This window comes from Salarias fasciatus, chromosome 2 (genome assembly GCF_902148845.1).
Source record: "Salarias fasciatus chromosome 2, fSalaFa1.1, whole genome shotgun sequence".
Classification (NCBI taxonomy): Eukaryota; Metazoa; Chordata; class Actinopteri; order Blenniiformes; family Blenniidae; genus Salarias; species Salarias fasciatus.
The window spans coordinates 14,997,765-15,023,633 of record NC_043746.1 but is presented as its reverse complement, the minus strand read 5'-3'; the positions used below and the strand labels follow the sequence as shown (position 1 = coordinate 15,023,633).

The 25,869-nt window shown below is 42.5% G+C and overlaps 3 protein-coding genes across 3 annotated transcripts; 1 reads left to right on the top strand and 2 right to left on the bottom strand.

The window, feature by feature from the left end:
* Nucleotides 1-1,613: 1,613 nt before the first annotated feature.
* LOC115402344 (E3 ubiquitin-protein ligase RNF38-like) lies at nt 1,614-14,249 on the bottom strand. The gene is made up of 12 exons (XM_030110856.1): nt 12,862-14,249; nt 9,072-9,124; nt 8,718-8,899; nt 8,002-8,440; nt 5,437-5,577; nt 5,083-5,271; nt 4,355-4,516; nt 4,161-4,261; nt 3,552-3,633; nt 3,336-3,457; nt 2,918-3,017; nt 1,614-2,616 (listed from the first exon to the last, which is right to left on the bottom strand). The coding sequence occupies exons 1-12, from the start codon at nt 13,166-13,168 to the stop codon at nt 2,554-2,556; spliced, it is 1,941 nt and encodes a 646-aa protein (XP_029966716.1). The 5' UTR covers nt 13,169-14,249; the 3' UTR covers nt 1,614-2,553.
* Nucleotides 14,250-15,269: 1,020 nt separating this feature from the next.
* Nucleotides 15,270-19,287, bottom strand: LOC115401672 (zinc finger CCHC domain-containing protein 7-like). Its single transcript, XM_030109957.1, has 8 exons — nt 18,539-19,287; nt 17,899-17,960; nt 17,685-17,795; nt 17,386-17,556; nt 17,134-17,169; nt 16,927-17,031; nt 16,572-16,689; nt 15,270-16,035 (listed from the first exon to the last, which is right to left on the bottom strand). Exons 1-8 carry the CDS (start codon nt 18,954-18,956, stop codon nt 15,548-15,550), a joined length of 1,509 nt encoding a protein of 502 aa, XP_029965817.1. The 5' UTR covers nt 18,957-19,287; the 3' UTR covers nt 15,270-15,547.
* A 1,402-nt stretch (nt 19,288-20,689) lies between these two features.
* On the top strand, nt 20,690-23,303 carry LOC115405022 (paired box protein Pax-5-like). Its single transcript, XM_030114429.1, has 5 exons — nt 20,690-20,723; nt 21,088-21,253; nt 22,097-22,294; nt 22,384-22,424; nt 23,158-23,303. The coding sequence occupies exons 1-5, from the start codon at nt 20,690-20,692 to the stop codon at nt 23,301-23,303; spliced, it is 585 nt and encodes a 194-aa protein (XP_029970289.1).
* The last annotated feature ends 2,566 nt before the right edge of the window (nt 23,304-25,869 follow it).

The window sequence follows — 25,869 nt, the reverse complement described above, 5'->3', positions numbered from 1 at the left end:
AACACCGGAAACAAGCTGCCAAATTTCTCTACAAGAGCGCTGAAAAAAAAAGGAGTAAAGGTGTGCACACATCAAGTTGGACTTGTTTTCCGCACTCAAGGCTGCGTGTATGTACTTGTTTTCCAGTTTAATGAAAGCAAAGGAAGCTGGAGAGCACTGAAGCCGTCACGGATTTACCGCCTTTCAGCACTGTGTTGCAAGTATAATGGAGAAAACCAACAACTCTGGAGGAATGGACAAAACCGAGTAGAAATTAAACCTCACACTTCTTCAGAAAACCTCTAAATTAAAGTCACCACTTCCTTATTTCAGTTGATATTTGTTCCAAGTCTTTTACTCCTGTAAAGCTGCAAACATGCTTTATATCTTCTTCATATATTCTGGAAAAGATGTTATCTTGAGCAAAGAGGCAGAAGCACTCACTTTTGGACGATTATATAGACATAAGTCAACATAAGCCTGGAGTCGATGTGGATTTGATCTCATTTTTGACATGTTTTTAACATTTCAGGCAAAATAGCAACAAAACGAAAAAAATCTCGCTCCCATCAGTCACATGTAGAGAAGACAAACCCTGTCCCGGGGCTCCTGCAGTCCACTGTCAAAGTCTTCATAAATACACTCTGTGATTTGTGTCCAGAGAAAAACAGTGACATTTGTGTTGTCCGTGCCTCCAGCAGCTCCCTGCAACTTCTACGCATAGATGAAGCCATTTGTTTTGCAGAGCCCGGCGGTGACACCCAGCTTTTGAAGTTCAATTGTTGACACCAAAATCGGTGTATACAGTAGCACACTTTTGTGTTGTGCTGACGAGAGGATGGCGCAGGACAGCAGGGCCGCTACCAGGGAGACAGACGAGAGCCTCACGGTGACGTGGACAGCTTGTCTGTGCACCAACTGTACACACATATTTGTTCAGCTGCACTGTTCCGGCTTAAAGACACATTATACTAGAGGAAATGTTCATTTTTATGAGGCTGCCCGCTACACTTCACAAAGGAACAGACTCTTATGTAATAGTTAAGTTTTTTTTCCACTCACATTTGTTCTCAACAATGCAGACGTTGCTCTCCTCTCATTGAATTACCTCAATATCTATCCACAACTGCTACACAAAATGGTTTATTTTCAGTTCCTATTTATTTCACAGTGAATAGATGGATGTACAGTAATGGTTCAAAGTTTGAGAAAATGCTGAGGAGCGTGTCAGGTGGCTGCTCTACAAGATGCTGCTGCTGTCCCTCTAATCCCAATAGCTGCAGGTGAAACTACAAAAAAAATAAATAAATAAAATGCTAAATATACTTAAAGCAAAGTCGAGAAATGTGCAACCTGTCCTCAACGTGTCACAGCTCTGCTCGCAGATATTTGCAATGAACTACAGTGTAAAACACCGAGGTAAAACTACAAGGTAGCAGGAAAGCAACGTGCAGCCATCTAGAAGAGCAGTAACCACACCCAGTGGTCACTTTAAGTTACTGCATCTTTAATAAAATCAGGAAACACGAAGCACAGTCTGCAGTGTTCACTTTAAAACTAAACCCAACAAAATCAGCACAACCTGAATCTGGTTTGTCTTTACAATCAATAAAAACACAAAACATACAAAATACTAAGTTTAAAAAGTTTATATCAAGCCTTTTATTTGGTATACAGATATTTGTAGATTTATACATATATATATGTAACATGTGCCACTGCAAAGTCACAGACAAACTGTTTTTAAAGAAAAGAAAGAAAAACGTGTGCTCAATTTTAACATAGAGCTGTAAAGCGCTTGTAATGAATGACTAAAACAGGAATGATGAGGTAACTGCCAAGCAGAAAATAATCACTTGTTTTGGTGGTCGTATGATAATAATAATAATAATAATAATAATAATACAAACAGATTAAATAGGCAACTTGAGAACTATAGTGGCAGCATGGACCCTTAGTGTCAAACTAGAGAAAAGGATTAAGTCTATCACACACACACACACACACACAGTATGCATACAGACAGTGCGCATAAACGTACAAACAGGAAGTTATTCACGCACACCCACCCACGCACGAGAGCAAAAACTCTCAAATATCATTACTCTTGTCTGATACACAACATGACACTCAAGCATGCGCCAAGACGTCTAAAAATCTGTCAGACACACACACACTTGCACACACACACACACACACACAGACAGACAGTCGTATAACCACAGCCCTGCATCACAGGGCTGACCAAATAATGCTTGCAAAGTTGTGGTGCGTACACACAAACAAACACCCACACAAATAAATGCAGGACAGTGGGTCATTCACCAGAGTGTGAAGGCCTGTGTGCATGTCCTCGTAAAAAACACAGCGAGAGGGAAAAAAAAAAGCTGAGGAAACTCGCATCAAATAAACAAAAGACACAATTATTATTAAATGATGACAACAAAGGAGGAGTAACAGAGTGTGTCTGTGTGTGTGTGTCTGTGTACGCACGAACGTGTGTCAATAACTTGAGAGCAGGCAGTGCTAAAAGTGTTGGGCAGACAAAAGGTAGTGTCTGGCGCCACCTTGTGGTTATTCTGAGTCTCTCTGGACCTCCGAGGCGTCGGCCCTACAGATCGGACACGTCCTGTTGGCCTGAGGAACCAAAAACATCAAATTGTTATTTAATGCAGCGACTCCGACAGTGAAAAAGAGCAGAACACAGCGAACGAGAGCCTCTGGGTCGCTGCTTCTGGTGGCTTCATCTGGGCAGCTTTGGGGATTCTAACTGCCGTTTGTTGTCTTACACAAGTTAATGGGCGTTCAAAAAGGAAAATAGTCTATTTCTAGATATTTTATGTGGCACAATCTGCTGCCAAACAATAGCATGAAAGGCTGAGCTGACCTCAGCTGGTGTAGAGCGTGGACACGGCGTCCACGAGCTCCGGGTACTCACCCTCAGCCATTTGTCGACACACTTTCCATGAAACTCGTGGCTGCAGGGCAGGACTCGCAGCAGTTGGCGGGACTCAAAGTCGCTCATGCATACCACACACCTGCAACACAAACATGCAATGACATGCAATTCAGCTGAAAGACCTGCTGTTCCACACCTTCTCTAAATGTAGGGCTTCTTTGTGTTTTATATTTGAGGATGTTTCTCCTGAGCATCCAGAGATTTAAGCAGAAAAATCAGCTGCCGTGTGGCTTTGAATTGGTTCTGGCTCTCAAAACTGTCTGTTAAAAAAAAAAAAAAATCTTCAGAAAACCTTTAATAGTAGGACTTATCTTTTCTAAGAACCAAAAGAAAACAAAAATAAATGAGAAGCTGTGTGCCTGATGAGCAGAGGTGGTTGTGAAAGGGCAGCACTCACAGTGTTTGTTCAGACTGATGGTTATTTGGGTTGAATCGATACGAAGGAAGCTGCTCGATGTCTCCCTTGGTCAGTCCTCGGAGTTTGGCTTCTCCCAGGCGCTCGGCGAGGTTCAGGAGGGCCTTCAGGGGGGAAGACACAAAAACAACCGCAGAGGAATTAAGAGTCTGCCTCCGACAAACCTGCGGACAATACAATCAACCAGAGAGAGCAGACCTCATAATTCTCCACTTCTCCATCGTCTACATCCAGCTCCAGACTGATTGCAGGGCCTGTAGGCTGGACGGGCAGCATTGATCTGTGGAGGAACAAATCAAGCATTACTTTATGTATCGGACTGGTTACTAATGCATCCAATGTGAGACTTTGGATTGTGTATTTGTGTAAAAAAAAAAAAAATCTCAATTTCAACAGAACTATTAAAAAAACTGTTAATATTTAAAATTATTTGGACACAAAATCCAACATGCTTTCACATTTGTCTTCATGTTGAAGTGTTTCACTGCCAATTGTCTCTTAATTTTTGAGAGAAACCTTTTGTTTTGGTTCTCCACACAAACTAAAATATTGAAGATTCTGGGAAACCACTCAGATTCACCAGAACTCTTGATATGCCAAGCTCTATCAAATTGTTGAACAGAAACTTGACACTAAATAAACCAGGACAAATCAGGGATTGGTCGGTGAATTCATTAGTAGAGAGTGCATAATACATGTCATCAAGCAACTGCTGGTATGGTATAAGTAAAATCAGGTCATCGACTTTATATTTAGCCACAGAAATCTGAAACTGATAGAACTTCTCCACTGTGTTAGTGTACTTACAGGAAATAAGGCAGGAGGCTGGGGTGATAAGGCGAATGTGGCAGCTGTTGTGAGCGGTACCGTCGCCCCGGGAGACGCCGAGGGATAAAGTTAGGATAGGACTGAACAAGCGAATGACAGAAGAAAAACACGCGTCAGATCACTTCCTTGCTGATTCGCCACTGCAGGGTCAACACTGAAAGCGGTCTGCTCACCACTCCAAAGAACTCCTGTGGCAGCGGGTCATGGGAGAGGAAGTGGAGCTGTGTGGAGTGAGGGGTGAGGGCGGGGTGGGTGGCGGGAGGATAGTGGAGCCCGGCACCCAGAGAGAGGTGCTCCCCGAGCAGCTCCACGTCGTTCTCTATCCTCTGCAACGGCTTTATGGACAGAAGAGCAGCGAGTGAAAAATCAAAGAAATTATTCACATTCCAGCAACTTCGTCACTCAATGGCATCAATTCCATGAAGAATGATGAATGTATAAGCCTTTAAAACCTTGCAAGTGTTTAATATAACAGACTGAAATTGCTCTCTATTAGGTTAATAGGCATGACGAGTTGATATCAATCCAAAAAACTAATTTTCTCCCTATAATGCATACCTGTTTTTGAATATCAGCAAACAATGTTAGAAGCAAAATCTTTAAAACATGAATCAACTAGTTTGCTTGACACTGAAAAACACGTCGGTGTTGAATTTCACTGAGTTAAGATGAAGACTGAGAGCTTTCCAGAAAGTTGCCGACTGACCGAGGAGCTTCTCAAGTGAAAATTGATATTAAAGAAGAAAAAGGGGAAATCATTTATTGTGGAGATGCACAGAGAGATGCGTAAGTGAGAGGCAAGTTATTTTTCCATTTAAAAACTGAATTCCGTATTTTCCTACCATCAGAAAAGCTGGGTTTGACAAAAGGTGAGAATGGAATCAAGTGGACGGCTACTCACCGATCGCGCCTGCTGTGCCGGATACGGTCCAAACTGTCCAGGCTGAGGTAAATGAGGCGGGTGGTGCGAGAGGTGTGTGGGGGGATGAGTGAGATGAGGAGGGGGGAGCAGGAAGGCCGGGTCACTGGATAGTAGTGACGGGAAAGGGTAGGGCATGGGTAAGTGCTGCACAGAACACGTCTGAAGAACCTGTTGGGAAGCAGCAGAGTGACAGCGACGTTCATTCAAGGGGCCTCAAAAACCATTTCAATAACACCGAATGAACAGGCGGTTAACACTGAGATCAGCAACCTTTGGGGAAACAAACTGAAGACAAGCGCTTTTGGAAACCTGCAGATGCGGTGAGACACTCACAGGAGGGGGGACGCTGCAGACGGGGTAGTGCTGACCACTGAAGACCACTGAGCATGCTGGTATCTGCTGTGGAGCGGAGCGTGGAGGCAGGCCTGGAGGTGCTCCCGGAGGAGATACAGGATATGACACCGGAGCTGAACCCTGACCACGAAAGTCCAAGGACACGAGTTAATAACGACGGGAGCACAGAGTTTTGCATTGATGCCGAGCACCTGGACCTGCAGGACAAGATCCAATTTGAATAAGTTGCAAATGAAAAGTTAAAAAAAAAACTGCATGCATTTGATTGTTCAGTCCTTCAAAGGGAACCATTCATACAGTTGGGAACAAACTTCCAATCGTGGGGTGTTCATGAGGGATTTATGTAGTTTTACTTTGTGAAGCATTATAAAAGTGACAATAGTAAACCACTCTGTGTCATTTATATGACATATACTGAACATTTTTAAAAGGTTGCAATTCATAAAAAAAATGTAGAAACCAAATCAATACAGCAATCTTTGTAACAACTACACATGTGCTCTCAATTGACCTACCTTTTTCAGTTCAGAATAAATCAATAAACCACTACACCCAGTCAATTGCCTAATAAAGTGGAAGCATGATGTTTGCAGCATTTTAGAAAATCAGGAAGGTTCTGTGAAAAATGACAGCATTGACGATCGGAGCAAAGTCTGAGAATTTACATCGTTTCTGATATATTTACTTTTTTAAAAAATTGCAGAAATTTTGTGAAAGCTTTGTAGAATTTTGGTGGGATAAAGACTAATTCATCTTAAAAAAGTAAGAAAATGTGGAAATACAGAAGCACTGTGAATACTTTGTGTGTTCACTGTAGTGGTACTGCTAAAAAAAATGCCTTGAAAGTTGTAATTCTCTCTGTTTTGCAGATATGAATCTTGATGTGATAACACCTTTAAGTGGCTTATACATGATTGAGGTTAAAACACTTCAAAACAGTCTTTTTACCTGGAAGGGATTCTTTATTTTAAGTATTTCTACTGCCTGTTATTTTTTTTTTTTAATCTTTTTATGTAATCTGTTGCCTTCAAGTCCAGTTTCATCGACAGGACTTAAATACACACTCCGTATCACTTTCATCAAAAGGAGGCGTGACACATTATCCTAAAAATGGGACATGCTCTTTTAAATGCGTTTGGGCTTTTGAAAAGAGTGATGACACAAACCACACACACACTCAAGGGAAAAGTTTCAATGGTGCCAAAAAATTTCCTCCACTTCATCCAATTAAACATGTTATTTAGCCAAATCTTCCCCCACCAAAAAAAAAAAAAAAAACAAGCACACAAAGTAACCGGCTGGAGTATTTACCTGCATGGATTAGCGCTTTTCCTTAATAGATAACAGAGAATGTAGATGCTGCTTTTAAGATCAAACACACCACAGCTATTCATCGAAATGAAATGACAGTGTGCAGCAACATGTGCAGCTGTAAACAAGCTGAAATCCCCATGAGCCACTGGCTTTAATTTTCAGATTGCCTTGTTTAAAAAAAAAAAAAGAAAAAAGAAAACAGCCTTAAAATGTTATTTATTCTTCAAACGAATTGAAGTGGTCAAAATTTGCACAAGGGGGTGATTATCTGAGAATCCCTGCATTAGTCATTTACAGCAAGTCACGTTTTCTGAAGTCAGACACATTGTGTGACTTCAGAAAGGCTCCTGAGGGGGCTCTCCTCCAGACAGGTTGTTATGGTGTGTGTGTTTGTGAATATGAGCTCAGTAAGTCCAATTTTTGTCTCAAAGGCAGATGGGCTTGCTTGGAACCATTTAGATGAGAGGCAAAACATTTTCCAGAACGTCATCGATTCTTGCTGGGTGTCAGGAGTTCAGTATTTGTACGGTGAAAGAGTAACATTTCGCTCCATTTGTTTGAGATTCTTTGCAGAGGAGTGAAGAAGGACCCATTCATTTAGGTCAGTATTCCAAGGTCAACTCAGGCCATTTTGAGGATCTCAACCATCACCCTCAAATCGACCGCTGTTGGTTTGACATTTTAGTGCAAAAGTTTTCTATTAATGTAGACTTTAAATAAACTTTTCTAATACAGCTGTTCACCTTTTTCAATGCTTCATACATCCAACTCTGACCAGTGTCAGCTGATAGTGTAGAGTAACGTTGTTCTGAATGATCCCATAACTACTTGGGAAGCTGTGCTTTATACAACTCAGTGACTGTCATCTTCTTGAGTTGGGCACTCCCAACATCAGGAGCAAAGACAAATCAACACTGATTCATGAAGGTGTGGCTGAAATTTGGTTCCTTTGTTATCCTTAAGTATGTTGTATTTTTTTATTGTTATGTTAAGGCTTAAGTTTATTACTTTAAGCCTAACAAAGGAACCCGGTTTAAGCCACTCCCCGAAGAAATGGACTCTGCAGTTTAAATACTGGACTCCCAGACTAGTCACAACTCCTCCTCACTAATTCAGGCAACTCCGGTTGCCTTTGAGACAAAAATAAAACCCCAAAACATTCTTACTGAAGTGACTTCAGACTCTTGTTGGCTGTTGGAACTGTGCAGACGACACCCAGCCTGGACCCACCTGCTCATGGAGGTCCAGGACCACGCTGCTCTGTTGCTGGGATGGATGGGGGTGTGGGTGCTGTGGATGGGCCGCCGGGTGCAGGAGCCTGGGAGAAAGGTTTGGCGACTGGTGAAGGGGCCTTGGGGAGGGGTTTGGAGGATGGTAGCCAGGGCGATCATCAGGCCCGGGTCCGGGCCCTGGCCCTCGGGGAGGCTGCTGGCTGTAGGGTGGGTACCCCTGAGGAGGAATCGCTGGGTGGCGGTAGTTTTCATCCTGGTGGCCCGGCGAGGGGCCGTGGTGGGAGTGCAGGTGGTGGTGATGGTGGTGGTGTGCGTTGGAGTGGTGGTGGTGGTGGTGGTTGTTGTTGTTGCTGTTGTAGTGGTGGTGGTTGTTGTGGGCGTGGTGGTGGTGGCGGGTCAGGCGGTCTCTCCGGCCGCGCTGACGTCTCATTGGAGGGCTGAGGTGGAGGAAAGAAGGCAAGGAGAAATCAGTTCGGCCATTCTAATTGATTTGTTGCATGAAAATCAGACACTTCTTTCCAGTCACAGCTTCTAAATGCACTGCTTTATATCATCCATCAGAAACATTGTGGTTTTCTTTCTTTTTTTAAAGTGATAATAAATAATTGTGAAACATAAAATCACAATTACTGGCAATTTCTCATGACTTCAGTACATGAAACCACATTTCAAATGACCTGCATTGTTTAGGACTCATTTGTGAATCGCACATACCTACGACGATTTCGAACGGGTGTGTGGCATCTCTCTGGCATGTAGTGGGGGTGTGGTCTGCGACTCGGAGGCAGCTCCCAGGGCCGAATGGGGGAGGAAGGGGTGGAGGGAGGGGCTGTGCCGAGATCTAACATGGACTGTTGGGACAGACGCTGCCTTTTGGGGCTTGGACTGTCTTCCATCTGCACACAGAGATGAAGGAGGAGAGGGAACCATGGGGATGGTTGGTGAGGAGGAGGAGGAGGAGGAGGAGGAGGAGGAGGAGGAGAATGAATGTAGAACAGAAGGTGATTAAATGCATTTTGTTTTTGAAAGCAGCAGAGGCAACAGGCAGCAGTCATGTATCATACTTACTTTGTCCCGATCCTCATTGCACACATTATCTGGATGAAAATGTAGCACTCCTCCTGCAGGCCAAAGAGGAAAAAAAAACACATAATCAGATAAGATAGGGCTGAGAAAAACATCAACATCACAAGACACATGGACATACGCTTGCTCAGCCAACAAAAGCACAAAAACATCAACACACACGCGCAGGCGGCTGGTTGCCTTTGGTTTTATTTTCCAGTCTAAGACCACACTGAGTGCCAAAAAAAGATATTATCTTTGCAGAAGCTTGGCGTATTCGCTCGGGTAGCTCCACAGACTTAACACCACAGTGATAACAAAAATGCACATCTGACATCTTGTTGCACACACACTGACAGTTTTGTGTCTTCAGTGAGGATTTGTCTTCCAAACAGGCTTCAGAATTTTCTTGCATTCAACAAACAGACAAGAAACGAAGTCATCTCTGAAAGATGTTACACTGGACTCATCCTCTCTGGCTCTCACACACAAATCGCTCCTTCTGATCTGCCATGAAACACCCATGCAGACACACACAAAGAGAAATCCACCAGCAAGTGTGTGCAACACACTACATCATCTTCCTGGTTCTACATGACTGATGCATTTTGGATAAGAGCTAATTTTTCCTGAGGAATCAGCTCACCTTCAGCACATTGTTCATAAATTGACCATCGTGACTATTTGAGGATGAAACACTGGATTTGTTAAAAGAAAAAAAAAAATTAAATTTTCATCCAGTCGGACAATCAGTGCGACTGTTAAAGATCAAGCACGCCAGGCGTTTGTCACTTCCCAAATGTTGGGAATTGCTATTTTTTTCCAGTACTTTCAACTGAAGATGCTGTGAATATGGGATTGTTTGTGAGACGTGTGATATAATCTGGAGCGGGGATGTTCAATCTTTTGGCATAGGGGTCGCAGTCTTGCATGTTTCCCTGCTTCAGCATACCTCAAGGTAATGACTGTGTTATCAACAAGCTCTAAAGAAAGCCCGATAACCACCTCCTCAGTGCAACACGATGTGGCCCTCCTACAAGAGGATGATCTAGAGATTCACTTGGGAATTTTTTGCAAAATATTCTGCCTACTTAAAACTCTGAAAATAAAATCAATGTGCGACTTCAAAATTAAGTGTTGGCAGAGTTCTAGCACATTAGAGTGTCAATGAGCAGGACAGGATCAACATTTAATTCTGCAATAATCAATCATTAAATCCTTTTATCCCATTTATTTTGGATGGGAGAAAATAAATTACAAAAAACTTGAGATCAATGGACCATATGAAAAGATTTCTCCATGATGTTAATGAGATTAGGCTTTTCAAAAAAAAATAAAAAAATAAAATCAGAAAACTAACGGCAGTGAATAAAACGCGAATGCCATAAGCGTAATCTCAGAAAAACACTGGGCTCTCCCATCTGTTTATCTGACAGTCCACATGTGCAGCATGGACGCAACATGTGCACACAGACGTTTCAGCAGCTTAAGGATGTCCTTGAACTTGGCTGACAAGTTTCCTCTGAGCAGTCGCCCGCACCCCCCTCCCAAAAAAAAAAATCCCTTTAATCACAAAAAGAGGAGAAAGAACTCCTCCCCTCATCGCTTTCCGTTTCTTCCTCCATGCCTCTCTCATCCGAACAGCCCCTTCTGCCTCCTCAGAAACAACAGATCTGAGAACACCCCCCTGCTTCTTTCTTGTCTTTGCAACGCCACTCCAGTGCCATGTGAAGTCGGCCGATAGTGACAGCTCAAAGACGCCCTGCTAGTGGCAGCGGAGAACAGAAGGACAGGCAGTTGACTGACTAGCCAACAGTGGGGGCCAGCAGCACAGTGCCTTACATATTTATTTATTCTAGCGCCCATTTTCCTTTAAACCCCGCACAGTCCTCAGCTCAGGCAAGCTGTGTGTTTTGTGGGTAACTAGGTCTGTTAATGCTGATTCATCCCGGGGGCCATTGGAGAGGAGATGGTGAGCCAGACTGGACGGGTGTGTTGGCAAGAACACGCGACCTTTTTTTTTTTACCCCCCGAAGCATCACTACTGGGGAAGACTGACACCATTTCCTTCATGAGAGACAATTGAGTCAAACAGAGCAGTGAACTTGAAGCACAAGCAGTCATCAATCAGCAATTTGTTCTTGTTGTTCAGCAGGAATTCAGAAAGACGAACCCATATTTACAAGAGACAAGCCGTAATTAGTGGAACAATTTTACCAATATAAATCAGCATGAATTTCGTGTCATAATATTAATAATGATGATAGGAGATATCTGGTTGAAACGACGGCAGATGATATGTTGCTGGAAAAATATTGAAGCAACAGCATGTGGCAATACATTTGCCACTGGGGGAGTAACGGGAGAGACAAAAACTGATCTAAACCAGTGAAAGAGAATTAACACCCTGAAATCCAACACTGACACATACTGCACAAAGTGAAGCCAAGAGGTGGGAATACACTGAGATGTACAGAAACAAACAAGGGATCTGTGATGCACTTACACATACAAAATCTAATTTCAAGTACACAAGAGCACATGCACACCATCACACACTATGCCAAGAGCAAAAAGGAGGCAGCTTGCACAAAGGTAAATACATTGTTTACATGCCCCCTGTAATCAGTCAGTTTAGGAAGCATGCATTTCCGTGAGTATCTCCTTCAAGTGGCTTACTCTGGGTGTTTGGCAATAGCGCAGCCATTACCAGATAGGCCCATTGTATCCTGCTTTCATTCATTCGCTGCACTTTTTTCTCCCTTTGAATGAATCCAGTCTGGCATTACAGATTCTTTCTAGAGTGGCTTTCCAGTGGTTAGCAGTGCAGACCGGCTGAGAACCAGAGAGTTGTTGATGTCGGAGACAAACTAAAGCTTCAGTGCAATTTTGTATGTTGAGGTTTAGGGAGGTACCACTGATGTGAATAGGAAAGAACAATTTCATAGATGCTGACTGATGATGGGCAACATGGACTTGAATTGAAGGATCCACAACCCACAAAATATGAGACAGGCCTTCACTTCTATTTAGAATGAAGCGATAACATCAATCTCATTTCTATTCTGCCTTGAAACATGAAAGCAGAATCCTTGTGATTACTTTGGGATTGTATGAAGTGCTGCAAAGACTTTAATGTAAATTAAATAGCATTAAGATGTATGATGAAATGATTATCAAAGAGATTTCATATCAAATAAATCCAAGAGTTATTTCAAGTTTGTTTAATCAAACCATCACACTACTCTACATTTCTCTCACTGGGCAAATATGTAAAAGCAACATTTCAGTCTCAGTTGGGTTACTTGTAATTAATTCCTTATATTTTTTTCCACTGTACTGTTGAGTAAATTCCTTTCTTTGAAATTAACTCATTTTGAGTCAGTTAACAGATGACCAGAAATGTTACTACACTTGTGCTTCACTATATGCAGTAATAATACCATCCAATACATGATCTGCAGGGATTCTGCTTCCATGAGCCTGAGGAAAATCCTACATAGCTTGGAGCCAGGCCAGTCTGTATTCTGAATAAAAGCATTTAGGTCAAATTGCTCATCACCCTGGTTCTTCCAAAGCCAATGCCAGTAACACAAGTCATGCAAAGCTGCAAGTACAACACATGTCAAACAGAAGCCACTTCAAGCAACAGCTGGCAATGAAACACAAAGTTAAACGCCTCAAAGCAAGACAAGCTGCAAGTGGTCTGCCTGCAGCCCTCATGGGGGGGATCCAGTGTGTTTAATGATGCACCTAGCAGGGCTGAAGGCCCAGTTTATTTAAGCCTGCTTACCGGCCCCGGGGTGTCTGTGGGCTCCGTGAGAAGAGTGGCGTTGCGCCCCTGCAGACAGGTAGCTCCCCTGAGTGTGCTGCTGCTGCTGTTGCTGCTGTTGCTGCAGCTGCTGCTGGCTCTCCGGGTAGCTGCGACCTCCGTGGTGCGGCGCCCAGCCGGGGTTGCTCTGCTGCGGGTAGCTCACCCCGCCGCCGTTCATCAGGCTCCCGTTACCGACCGCGTTACCGCCGCTGCCGCCAACGTTGCCGTTCATGGAAAAATGATAGAAGCCGGACCGAGACCGCGACCGAGTCCTCGGGGGGTCCATTGCTGGGGAAGGAGCGGGAGCAGGCGGAGGAGGAGGAGGAAGAGGAGGGCGGTGGTGGATGGATGTGATGAAGGTGAGGCTGGAGAGATGGACGCCCAAAAAACCGCTCTTCACGCCGCTTCTCGTAGTCTGTCTGTCCACCGAGTTACCTCTGCTGGCAGCTGGTATACGCCAGTGTTTTCTGAGGCATTTACAGCTGATGTTGAAATAATGAAATACCTGGAAGCGGCGGGTTCAGGGAGCACTCATGTGTCGCACAGGCACCATCTGCATCGTCAACTCAACGGCAAATGCTTTTATTATTGTCGCCACATACGAACCTAAGGGCATATGCAAAACTACTCATGTAACACGAAAAAGGAACAACCAAAACACTTTTGTTACTCCCGGGGAGTGTTGTCCCCGTTACTATAACAACGACTGATCAAGTCTCTGCTTCTCTATTGTCCTTTCGCAGTGAGCTGTCAGGCTTTCCCACAGTCAAACAAAGTCTCTGAGAGGCACTGGTCACTTGCAGCTGACTCCTGAACGACTGAGCCTATTTCAATAGAAAACTCAAGTTAATATCGGTCGGTCTTTGCCACCGAGAGCACGCAAAGTTAAACACACATCCGTCAACACGAGCAAGATGGCTAGCTACGGAGCGCTAGCAAAATAGAGAACCCGCTGCTCTGGGAAATAAAGTTATTTCCGAATGTTCGTGGATAAATTACAACTAAACAGCAACGAGTAGCTTTCCGTAAAGTACTAAAGTTACACTACTGTGCGTTTGCGAGCTATTCCTGCTCGTTCACGAGCATTATCTGGATTTTCCAGCTAGCCCGCGGCTAACAGGAAGCAAGAGGTCTGGAGGGGAAAACAAGTCCAACACTGCCGACATTACAAGCTAGCTAACGTCGAACCGTGCCCGTGTTCAGCTGCTTGTACACCGGCGACGGCAGCAAGTTACCTCTGCCCGCATGACAAAGCAGACGGCTCGCTCCCCCGTCAATAAGGTGGATGATATCTGTCTAATTTAAATCCCCTCTCGTATTCGCTGCGGAGCGCTTTCTCCGGTCAGCGGGGAGTGGAGCGGAGATCAATCAATGGGAGCTTCGCGTCTCTCTCCAGACATTGCAGTAGAGAGCAGAGCAATGAGCAGCCCATCAAAAAGCAACACAATGGTAAAATACAGAGTCAATGACGTGATATTGTTAGAAATTACACGTGTGAACAATGTATAAAGCCATCGTGGGCGACATTTATTCTGTCAAAGACTATAAGACACAATTTCGGGTAGCGCGGTGTTATCGAACTTGATTACTTGCGTCTGGTGGAGCCTGGGCAGCTGCTCCGCTCATTAATTATTCAGCAGCTTGATCAGAAATACTATGAGAACGATCCCGTATTATCCACTAAATACTATGAGAACGACACTATACTACATAGTATGAGAACGATCCTGCATCATATACTAAATACTATCGAAGACGTCATACCATATGGTTCAAAGGCTTCGTAGAGATCGCCACTTTTATGCAAAATATCATACACAATGTCAGATCAAAGCCGTTTTCTTTTTTTTTCCCCCATGCATCAAACGTCACAGTTTTCCTGTAGCGCACCCATTAGATGTGATTATGTCGGGGATTTTTGTTCCTGCTCATGGAAAAACGGTTTTATTAAAAAAAAAAAAAAAAAAAGGATTAAAGATAAATTTTACGAACATGGAGAAAGAATACTCAAAGGTGATTGTAAAACTGGAAAATATTTTTTTTTCTACTCATGCTGAGGTGTCAAACATAAGGTCCGTGGGCCAAAATCAGCATGGAAGAGTCTCCAGTCTGGGTCGTCAAACCACCAAGCAAATGGTAAACATTTCGGAGAAAAGGTTAAAAAAAAAACATTCCAAAGAATATCAGACACAACACTACACTGAGGACCAGCTGACATATTGGTGATGCTCCCATGAAAGCTACCTCTGTCAATGTTGGCAAACAAGAATTTACTTCAAACCCATGCTGTCAGGCAGTGAGTTTGTGAAAACATGCATAATGCTACAGCTATAGGAGGTTTTAGGACATTACATTGCATTTTGCACCAGAAGGTTTCATTAAAATTGGTTTCATGTTTAAATTTAAGTCATTTTTCCATTTTTTTTTTCAATTTTCATCACATATTGTCTGAAAACTGCCTCTTCTCCTTGAATTTCATTCAACAGAAACACTTTCCAAACAAGTTTAATATGGCAGTTCTTATATTTTAACAAGTCAAAAGAGCCATAGCTCATTAAATGAACATCTTTTGACAACTTTTATTTTTTTACACCTTTTGTGTTGACACTAAATCAAACCATTATGGCACGCACAATCACATATGTTCTTGGAAGAATTGAAATATTCATCTTCTTCTGTGGCGCACTCTTTGCTTTGGGGATGAAAGGTGTTCTCCATCAATGTCTCCATTTCCATGAGGATACATCTCTCCACGTTTTACCCCTCTTTTTTTCTTCCACTTCTCTGACTCTCTGCTTTTCCTGCCACCAACCTCAGCCCTCCTCTTATTCTTTAGAGGGGTTGTGGACTGTGTGTGACCAAGGAGGGGGTCTCCAAAGGGGTTCACGGGACAAACTTCATCATCACAGGTGTAACGGAGCTTCCCCAGCAGTCCTCCCTCCCGTATAGCCTGAGCTTCTCTCCTCAGTCGCTTCACTTCACGCCTCTGTTTGCGCTTCTCAGGCCACGTCTTTCTCCTGACGGCTCGGCTGCAGGCGTCCTGCTTATTCCTGCTCCTCACCTGGACTGATATGCCCTCCTCCGCAAAGTCCCCTGTTTTCTCAGATAAAGGCCCTTGGTCTGAAAATAGCTGGGATCCAACATTTGGAAACTCTGGAGGAAAAGCAGAAAACACTGATATAGAAAACATGACAGACAATCAATCTCATCCTGTTATGTTATGTTGCTGATGAACCCATGTTTTTTCCTACAAATTCAGCAACTTTTAACTTAAATTATAACTAAATTAGCTGCAATTGATAAGAAAAGTAAAAAGTAGAGACAAAAAGGAAAAATTACATCACTACACGAAATCAGTGAATTCTAATATTGCAGAATATGCAGTAACATTTTTATTTTAGCCCTTGCAGATAGACATGTATTGTGTTTACAGTTTGTATTTTAATTGCTAGCAGAATTTCTTTATTGTAAATGTAATAAAATTTGTGCCTTTTAGTTTTCCAAAACAGGATGGTCAGACGTCAGTTGAACAAAACAAATATGTTTTTAATATAAATACCAAAAACAGACATTGACCACGGATCTAAGTGTAGGGTCATCTTGCATTTGGAAACGGGGTGGATTTTCATAATAATTGTGTATGTTGTGTCAGTACTGTATTATGTGAATCGTGTAACATGTTTTTAAACCTTTTGCTCTTTTTTGCATCTGGGTACAATGCTGGAGAATATCTTCCTTGGTGTCATAGTGGCAAATATAGGGCAGTGAAGGAAAAGTGCCACTGATCATCCTCTTCAAAGTGCACTCCTGATCCGAACAGAAAGAAAGAAAAAAAAAAAGCCATGAGGCAGAGTACGAAAAAAGCCTGACAGTGAATACAAGTCAGTGGGAAGTTTCAACTATAAATGAAATAAAAGCAACAACCAGAGGCTAGGGATGAAAATTATTTTGTCTAAAATATTAATAATAGAGAAAAAAAAAAGAGAAAACACTTGCATATAACATTTAAAAATAAAGGGTGGCTTCCTTTTATTAACCACTTACATGGCCATAATGTCCTCTTTTAGCGCAATTGTAACAGTGAGCACAAAATCTTCGAGGTTGGACGTTTTTCACAGTCCGTGGCCTGAGAGGAGCCTCAACTGTAATCTGGAAAAACAACCAGAATTTTCTCTTGTGAAAAAAAAAACAAAACAACAATAACAACATCTCAATGCCATCAAGAGCAGACTGGTCAGAATCTAAACTCACCGTCAAGTGATATTGCCTCCATACATCAGGGCAGGTCTGACAAACACACAAGACCCAGAGGTGTAAAATTTAGCAGGGTTCAAAAAGAAGCCATGAGTAACTCAACAAAAGAAGTATTTTAAGAAATGAAACATTTCATAAATAGAGCCCACACACACCTAAGGCAACAAAGCCTTTATACACACAAATGACAAATGCTTTCTCCCTGACTGAAAGTCTCCAACACAAACCCTGAGAATAAAACAAACTCACATCAGAGAGGTGTCCTGTCATCCCGCAGCGCTTGCAGTGTTGGTTCCACATTGGGGGTATTTCACAGGACTGGAGGCCATGTGAAGGCCGGCCACAGGTAAAGCAGGGTCGGTCAGGACAAGCTCTCTGGATGTGGCCGCGGATCCCACAAAGGACACAAGTGAGGCATTTCTGCAGATACAGAGACAAACAAACAAACAACTAAATTCACACTGAGTGGTATTATTTTAACCATGAACCTCTGTGGGTACAGAGCCTATGGAGAAGAATAAATGAGTTGGATGAGTGTGATCACTTACTTTTTGAAGGTAGCAGCTTTTGGAAAGATGTCCCGTCTTGTTGCACATCCGGCATATCAGAGAGCGATCAGGCATAAAATAGCGGCTGGGAAGAGACTGTCCAGCACCATACTATAGATAAGATGAATGAACAGAGACAATTTCAATATTCAATACAATACAATACAATTAAATGTGGCCAGATATTTGTCAATATGGACAAATAAAAATATACCTTGTCTTTTTCTGATACTGCCCAGTTATCTTTCAGTGATTCCTCATTTTCTTCTGTCATGTCTGCGATGGAAAAAAACAAATCCTCAAATTCACCATACAACAAAATCCTTCATAGAGACCTTTATATTAAATCAAAACTTGAGGTCTTTCCCAGGTATTTAGTTTTTTTATTTTGCTGCTGAAAATATCTGAGCTTTCTAAAATAAAGTTTAAAAAACCTCTCTGCTTCCAACAGAGTTCCAAGCTAGCAAGACAGGACAAAGCAGATGTGCAGCACAGCTCCCTGGTGTGTATGCAAACATCTTCATTAACGTGAAGAAGAGCAAAAAACAAAACAAAACAAAACAGTTTAAGCTGAGCACAATGTCTCTGCTTGAATTTAAAAGAAAAGGCTCTTTCACTAGTTTGCAGAAAATAATTTATCCAAATGTGCCCATGTGCTGTGCCATATATGTATCATACCAACATACATGTTTGTGTCTATCCAAAGTACTAAACCTCTTTTTCTGCATTTATGTCTGCAACACCTTGCGATTTCACCATGACAGAAATCTTAATTGATAATTAAGCATGAGAATTAAGGGAATATGACACGAAAGAGTACCACAGTGTTAACCATGAGACTGAGTAAGTTTAACCTTCATCTCCAGAGGCATCGTCTGAGCTGTTCCAGTAGCTCAGGTTGAGCTGGATGTCTGAGTCCTCCTCTCTTTTCACATCATCCAGGATCATCCAGTCCTCAATGGGTTGATCGCTGTCCTCCTCTAGTTCCTCCCCTGGTTCCTCATCTCGCTCCTCCTGTAGGTCTGCACTGGCGGAAAGACTGCAGTCCTGCTGGGCTCTTTGCTCTTGGGACCTGGAGTAGACCAGGACAAGGGGAGGAGAGCCCTCCTTGCTTTGGCGTGGATCTCGTTTGCAGCTTCCTCCCGGTTTGTGTTGATTCGGCCACATTTCTCCTTCACTTTCTGAACTGTCGGGGTCCTCAATAAAGTAAAACTTGTTTTTGGCACCATCCACACCACCACCATCACCTTCATTCCCTTCAGTTTGGTCCATAGCACAATAGGGAAACAGCACCACCCTGCGGTTTGTACAGGAACTGCGGAAAACGGCGGATGTTATCGTTTAATTTACGAGAGGAATTATATAGAATTGATACAAATCGGAAATTAAATAATTCGTCAAGAGGTCGCTTGCAAACTTTCTCTTGAATGTGTGTTTTTAATTCTTTTAACCACGTGGATGAATCAGGGCTCTATTAGCTAGTCACGGAGGCTCAGTTAGCACTGCAGCTATTCGAAACAACGGTTAAATAACGTGTATGTTTGGTTGTTTACCAGCTCAAAGTCGAAAACTTAGCTGCTTTTTTGTCCAACATGTAACGTAAAATCCCCACTGCTCACACCAAAGTTGTTATTTCCACTCATGTTGACATGTTGGAGAGCTTTACCGGCGTTTACAACGGAATTTGTTGGCCGACCAAAACGTTACACAGTGTGTGCAGCAGACTGGCCAGAAGGACCAGCAGGACTATCCAGGAGATTTACCGAGGCGTAAAACTGCCACAGTAATTAAATATTTTTCTGAACGTTATAACTAGATAATTTAGAGATAGTTTGCTGATTTCACCTCACAGATTGAGATTTCTGGCATCAACACTTAAACAATATGGACTTAAATAATATACAATATAAAAAAAAATAAAGATTATAAAGTCTAAACTTCATTAACAAAAAAAAAACAACTAAGTGGACAATATGCTACAAACGAATTTTAATCAAAACTAGCACGTTTTATAGATTTTATGAATAAAAATAAAATAAATCATATAAATAGAAAATAAACAGCTTTGTTGGCCAGGCTTTGAAAGAAACGCTCTCTCTCTCTCTCTCTCTCTCTCTCTCTCTCTCTCTCTCTCTCTCTCTCTCTCTCTCTCTCTCTCTCTCTCTCTCTCTCTCTCTCTCTCTCTCTCGTATTGATTATTATTAAGGACCACGCACTAAAATATTTGGACATCAAACGTGTCTGTATTTAAAACTGCAATTTGTTGACTGTAATCAGCTTACCTTCAGGTTTGAGCAGCAGGATGAAATGTGGAATTTGCCTGACTAGGGTTAAACTATCTTCTGCTCTTCACATTGCAACATGTTTTATTTTATGCATTTATGTTTTAACTGTGAACACATAACAAATGTAGTCAATCCTTATCCAACTGAGAATCTAAGCACATGTAAAAGATCAACATTAAAACACGATATACCCAACAGTATCTATCAAGCCACGTTTTCATTTCCATAGACTGTATAACATGCCAATGTCTGGATCTTAAAAAAAGAGTTGTAAGAGATGCATGGTTGTCTTTTTTTATGAGCTCGGTTGTGTCTAACGTGACATGAACTACTGTTTGTGTTTGTTGTGACATAACTAGTTCAAATAAGTTCAGATTTATTTACAGCAACAACGAAAAACATTCACAAGGACATATACAGCTCCTTGACTGTCATAAAGGTGCAGGGCTCATAATGTACATAGAAGAAAGACATAATTCAAACACAAGAAAAATGTATAGATAGTGGAGTTGGGTGAAGTTTGCATGTTCTGCCTGTGCATGCACGTTTTCTATCCACAATCCAAATTAGTAGGTACTTTAGAATAAAGTAATATGTGATGATGATGATGAACTGGAAGCACACACACACACACACACACACACACACACACACACACACACACACACACACACGTACGTGAGTGCGCGCGCGCGCAAGGTGCCTGCACCGTGCACCCCTATGTCGCGCTTCAAGGGAGCTATCCACCCCTCAGGTGCTGAAAGTCGTGGCGAAAGAGGCGAGACACCGTCTGCAGGGTCCCCGAATGCTACAGTATTAAGTTTTCTTTTTCGCGACTCCATAAACCAGCATTTAGAAGTTCACATAAATCTTTTTTACTGTCAGTCTGAGATGGACATACATTTTGGACCGGTTCCGCTCACCGTTACGCACAGTAAGTAGCTGAATAACAACAGGCGTCTCGCGGTGCACCGAAAGTTTATATAAGATAAGAAAAGATAAGATACTCCTTTATTGATCCCCAGAGGGGAAATTCAGGTGTTACAGTAGCATATTATTCGTTTATTACAAATCTGAGTGTGCGTCTCTGTGGCTGTGCGTTTTGATCGGCTTCTCAGGGCGCGGAGGGGTGAACCAGCTCGGCGGAGTCTTCATTAACGGACGCCCGTTGCCGCACGCGGTGAGGCAGCGCATGGTGGAGCTCGCGCAACAGGGAGTGCGTCCCTGTGAGATCTCCCGTCGCCTGCGCGTCAGTCACGGCTGTGTCAGCAAAATATTGGCCAGGTGCACAGATTTGGTTATTTAAGTACTGTATTCGCTTTCCTCCTCACCTCAAAGACAGAGGTGTTATTGGATCTTACGGACACAAAACATTCGCATAATTTCATTTCAAAGTTGAACTCCCACTGACAATTTGAGTCGTTTAAAGCGGGCTAACTGATGGGATTTGGTGACTGAAAAGTTTCAGAAATATGAACAAAATATTAATTCCTGAAATTTTTTCAATGTTTGAAAAGTATTCAGAGCCACATTCTCTGATGTGACTGTATTAATATTTTTCCTCAATATAGCCTTTATTTAAAAAACACGTGTCACAGAATTGTATCTGTACAGTCATACTATTTTAACAGTTTATTGTTGAAATCATATATAATTATTGAAACATGAGCTAATCCACATTTTCGGGGATGTGTGGTGTGTAGGGAAAATGGGACACCTGATCAGCTAAATGCAATAACTCGTCTTGTAAAATTCACTTTTTGTGATGTTGAATGATTTCTGGTGGTTTTGTTGCTCATCTCACAGATCAATGCAAAGGACTTTATTTCAGATGTAATGAAAACATTTAATCTTCACTGTAACTTTTTTGTTTTACTTTACAGTAGCCCTGTTTCATATCATTGGAAATATTATATAAACTGTTTTTCACTTTGGATAATATTAATGCCTTGCTCAAACACTTTCTTTCCATTTGTTATTTGACATACAAAAGTGGAAGCGGTGGCTGTTCTCATACAATCATATTTGTATTGACAAAACCAATCCTTGGCAGCATATCTATCAAAACATCTATAGTCTCAGCAGTCTGTTTAGATATGGTTGTTGGTCTCCTACTGGCTCATGCAGGTATAATGAGACAGGAAGCATCAGACCAGGCCTGATCGGAGGTTCAAAACCCAAAGTAGCAACTCCTGGAGTTGTGCAGAGGATTGTACATCTGAAACACAACCACCCCACCATGTTTGCCTGGGAAATCCGAGACAGGCTGGTGCTGGAACAAGTATGTGACCACAGCAGCGTGCCCAGCGTCAGCTCCATCAACAGGTATGAAGGATGACATCTGTAGCTTGTACGTGCGTTTCATGGCACAGATCTTTAAATTGAGTGTTGACTAAGTGTTTTCACTCCTGCAGGATCATCAGGAGCAACGTTCCATCTGAGGCTTGCAAACTTGGTCAGTTGTACTTTGTGGGTTCTTTTTTCCTCCTTTTTATAGCTGCTTTCTGACACACAGACCTCTGATTCTACAGCTTTGCCAATATCATCTCTTACCACAGACACAGATGCTTCCTGCGAGTCCAGATTTTCTATCAGTGGGATTCTGGGGATCCGAAAAAACAGCTGCAACATTAAAAAAGGTAACAATGCGTGGCATTAATTGTGTTTGGAGACATCCATAATCTAGTGTGACTTCATTGTTACTGCCTCTCTCCAAATCTGGTAAACTATGAAAGGATAAATATTTCCCTAAAAACATTTTTTGCTCATAGAAAAACGTGATATACTTAATATGGATGTGTTTGTAGAGCTAACATAGACAATCCAGTTAAGACGACAGCAGACAGATGTGTTGCAGGGTAGTTCTGTGTTAATATTCGTCTGACTGAAATCAGTTCCACAGCAGGAGGGCCACCTCACCTCCCCAGGCGTCGTTCCTCTCAACCAACAGGCTCTGCTCCTCACTACTCCCCCCCCACCTCCACCCCTCATTACATGCCCGCTTACACCTCCACCCCTCCATCATTTCAAGCATTACAACAGGAGACAGAAGAGATAAATATGCATAGTTACACCTTGCGAACACACACATTCGTGCATTCCATCATTCTTCTAATTAGCAGATGTGAAAAGGGAGAAGGAGGTTGGAAAAGAGAGTTAAAATGGACTAAAGCTCTTTTGTTTTCCAGGAGGAGACGTATCCTGCAGAGTGTACCATCATGACCAGCCATCCTCCTGTTATGGCACCTGGGGACGGTCTGACCGCCGTCTGATCTCCATCTCAGAGCTGACCTTTCACCCCACCCTGCCAGCTGATCATAATCCAGGCCTGTAAGGTTAGTTTCCATTACGGTACAACCATATATCTCTGTAATAAGTTCAGTCCTGCCTTTATCATGTCTTCTGTTCTTTTGTTTATAGCATCTGGATCAATACAGCTGAACAGAACAAAAGAGCTTAGGAGAAACATCTTCCTCTGCATTCATTGTTGACTTTAAGACAAAAAGCTAAACCATTAATTTAGATTCACTTAAATAAAACCTCATGTGATACACTTTGATCTTTTCTCTGTGTTATTTGGAGTAAAGAACACACACAAAGATGTGGTTGTCTCTGAGGCCTAATGGAGCTTCAGCAGTCCAACATATTATCCCCTGTCCCTGACACCCCTGTGGCCATTTCCTCCTCAGCCAGCAGCTGAGGGGGGGCATCATTAGGGGCCCCGTGATGGAGAGAACAGGACTGTTTTCCTCCTTTGTGTGCATCTCCCTGGCCTCTCTTCCACATTGAGGAATTAAAGAAGACCACGGGAGCTGCCGAAGGGACCAGCGGGGTCAAAGAAAGCCACCGAGAAAGAGAATGTGATCAGCAATGCACATCAGTCTGCAGAGGAGGCATGTAGAGAAAGAACACACGTGCTGTTTACTTCTTTTACAGTAGACCTAAGTCACTCACTGAAAGTTATCTTTTCACTTCATTATCTTTCTTATCATCCCATCATACATTTTGGCCCAGAGTGCTTAATGGTCTTTACAGCATGTACCAAATATTTTAAGAAAAAGGATGGATGGATGGACAGTAGGTAAGCAGCAAGCCAATCCTGCATCTATATACACTTGACGCAAATTGGGATCAAGAGGGACAGGACAAGAGGGTCAGTGTATCTATAGAGCAGGGGTGGGGAACCCTGGTCCTGGAGGGCCGCAAACCTGCATGTTTTCCATGTCTCCCTGCTTCAACACAGCTGATTGCAATGAGGCTCGTTATCAGGCTTTCTGCTGGACTTGGCCATGAATCTTGATTCGATTCAGGTGTGTTGAAGCAGGGAGACATGGAAAACATGCAGGTTTGCGGCCCTCCAGGACCAGGATTCCCCACCCCTGCTATAGAGGAACGCCATGCCAAAGACTTATTGTCTTTAATGTATAAAATGGAAAAGGTATGTAAATCACAGCTGTAGCCTGGTCATGCCGATGTCTCAGTTTGGTCTTCTCTGTGGTCAGTGGCTTGCTTGGGCATCATTGCATCAGTAGAGGGCAGCAATAGTATCTGTAGTTTGCTCTGTGTAATGATTGTGCCACCATTGTATAAAGAGTGCATAAAGAGTAAAACAAAAAGCCATTAACTCCCTGAGACATGATTCTGATCCACTTTTACAAGTTTCAATGAATGAGCCCATGTCCAGAAATATCCTCGGTAAAGTCAGTTTATGTTCAGGCTTTATCTTTGCGCAGTATTTTACTGACTGGACGTTATGACACAAACTGCAGCGACTGCAAAAATGCTGGCACAAGAGTGAAGTGCGGTAATCAAATGAAAAGTTGTAACAGACCAAAATCAACAAGAGCCTGAACAGAAGCCTGGGGCTGTGTTCTGTGACACAACATGATTCAGATCTGATAATGTTTCAACTCAAGTCGGGGCAAGTCGGTGTTTTTTCATCCAAAATTACAGAGTTGTCATATGGATGTTTACAGCTGGTACATATGAAGGTGAAAGGAGCGTCAAAAGAGAGGGGAGCTCTTTAAAAAGACACAAAGTCTGAATGAGAACATTACTGAACACAATTTCTAAAGCCGAATAGAACATTTGTGGCTTGCGTTGGTCACGATGACCCGCTCTCTGTTCTCCTCGCTCTGCTTCCTGTGCCGCACAGCCTCATGAGAGAATCATTAGGTTTTAATTTACAGCTTAATAACTCAGTTTAAATGCACACGGTTGACCATTAATCTGGTTTTTATTGGCTTGTGTGATTCACATTTTATTACCGGTGGCCTCTGAAGAAATTTAATCTGAAAATAATGTGGATGATTTCTAGCAGTAACAATGACAGGAATAATGCACAGTGTTAAATGCAGCTAAACAAATGTTTAGCGTCCTGAATTAAGACTCATTGGCTAAATTAAAATATGCAATTCAGTCATGTGACCACATATAAAACTTTTCTGGTTCAGAGATATTTGATAAAACGTTGAAAATGATAAACATTAAGATGTTTGCTGGCAGATTTAAAAAGCTGTAGAACTATCAAATCTCTTCAAGGCCATGGAGATAAATGCTATTTGCATTCATCAGTAGCTTTCAATCAGTGACTGTGAAGATCAGAACTGTCTTCCATGCTGTTAGCTTCATGCTAGTATGCTAGCCAGTAGATTGAAAGAAGTTTCTGTGGGGGCTGTTTGGTGCGCAGTAGGATCAGCTAATAATGTCACTCTCACTAAATGCATGTTTTTGGACTGTGGGTGGAAGCCTGCACACGCTGCCACGGGGAAAACACGCAAAGTCCACACAGAAAGACCCTGTCACTATTTCAACCCACAACACTGAGGAAAGAGAGCTAACCGCTGCTCCACCAGTGGAGCATGCAGCCAAACAAACATCTTGATAAAATCTCTCCAAAA

Coding starts and splice junctions, on each gene's coding strand:
- LOC115402344 (XM_030110856.1), bottom strand. CDS start 13,168: ATGGACCCCCCGAGGACTCGGTCGCGGTCTCGGTCCGGCTTCTATCAT. Junction 9,125..12,861: donor CCACAGACACCCCGGGGCCG/GTAAGCAGGCTT, acceptor TTTGGCCTGCAG/GAGGAGTGCTACATTTTCAT. Junction 3,634..4,160: donor AGCCTCCTGCCTTATTTCCT/GTAAGTACACTA, acceptor GTTCCTCCACAG/ATCAATGCTGCCCGTCCAGC.
- LOC115405022 (XM_030114429.1), top strand. CDS start 20,690: ATGTCGCGCTTCAAGGGAGCTATCCACCCCTCAG. Junction 21,254..22,096: donor GTCAGCAAAATATTGGCCAG/GTGCACAGATTT, acceptor TGGCTCATGCAG/GTATAATGAGACAGGAAGCA. Junction 22,295..22,383: donor AGCGTCAGCTCCATCAACAG/GTATGAAGGATG, acceptor TCACTCCTGCAG/GATCATCAGGAGCAACGTTC.
- LOC115401672 (XM_030109957.1), bottom strand. CDS start 18,956: ATGGACCAAACTGAAGGGAATGAAGGTGATGGTGGTGGTGTGGATGGT. Junction 17,961..18,538: donor CGATGCCTCTGGAGATGAAG/GTTAAACTTACT, acceptor TTTCCATCGCAG/ACATGACAGAAGAAAATGAG. Junction 17,032..17,133: donor GGAGGCAATATCACTTGACG/GTGAGTTTAGAT, acceptor TTGTTTTTCCAG/ATTACAGTTGAGGCTCCTCT.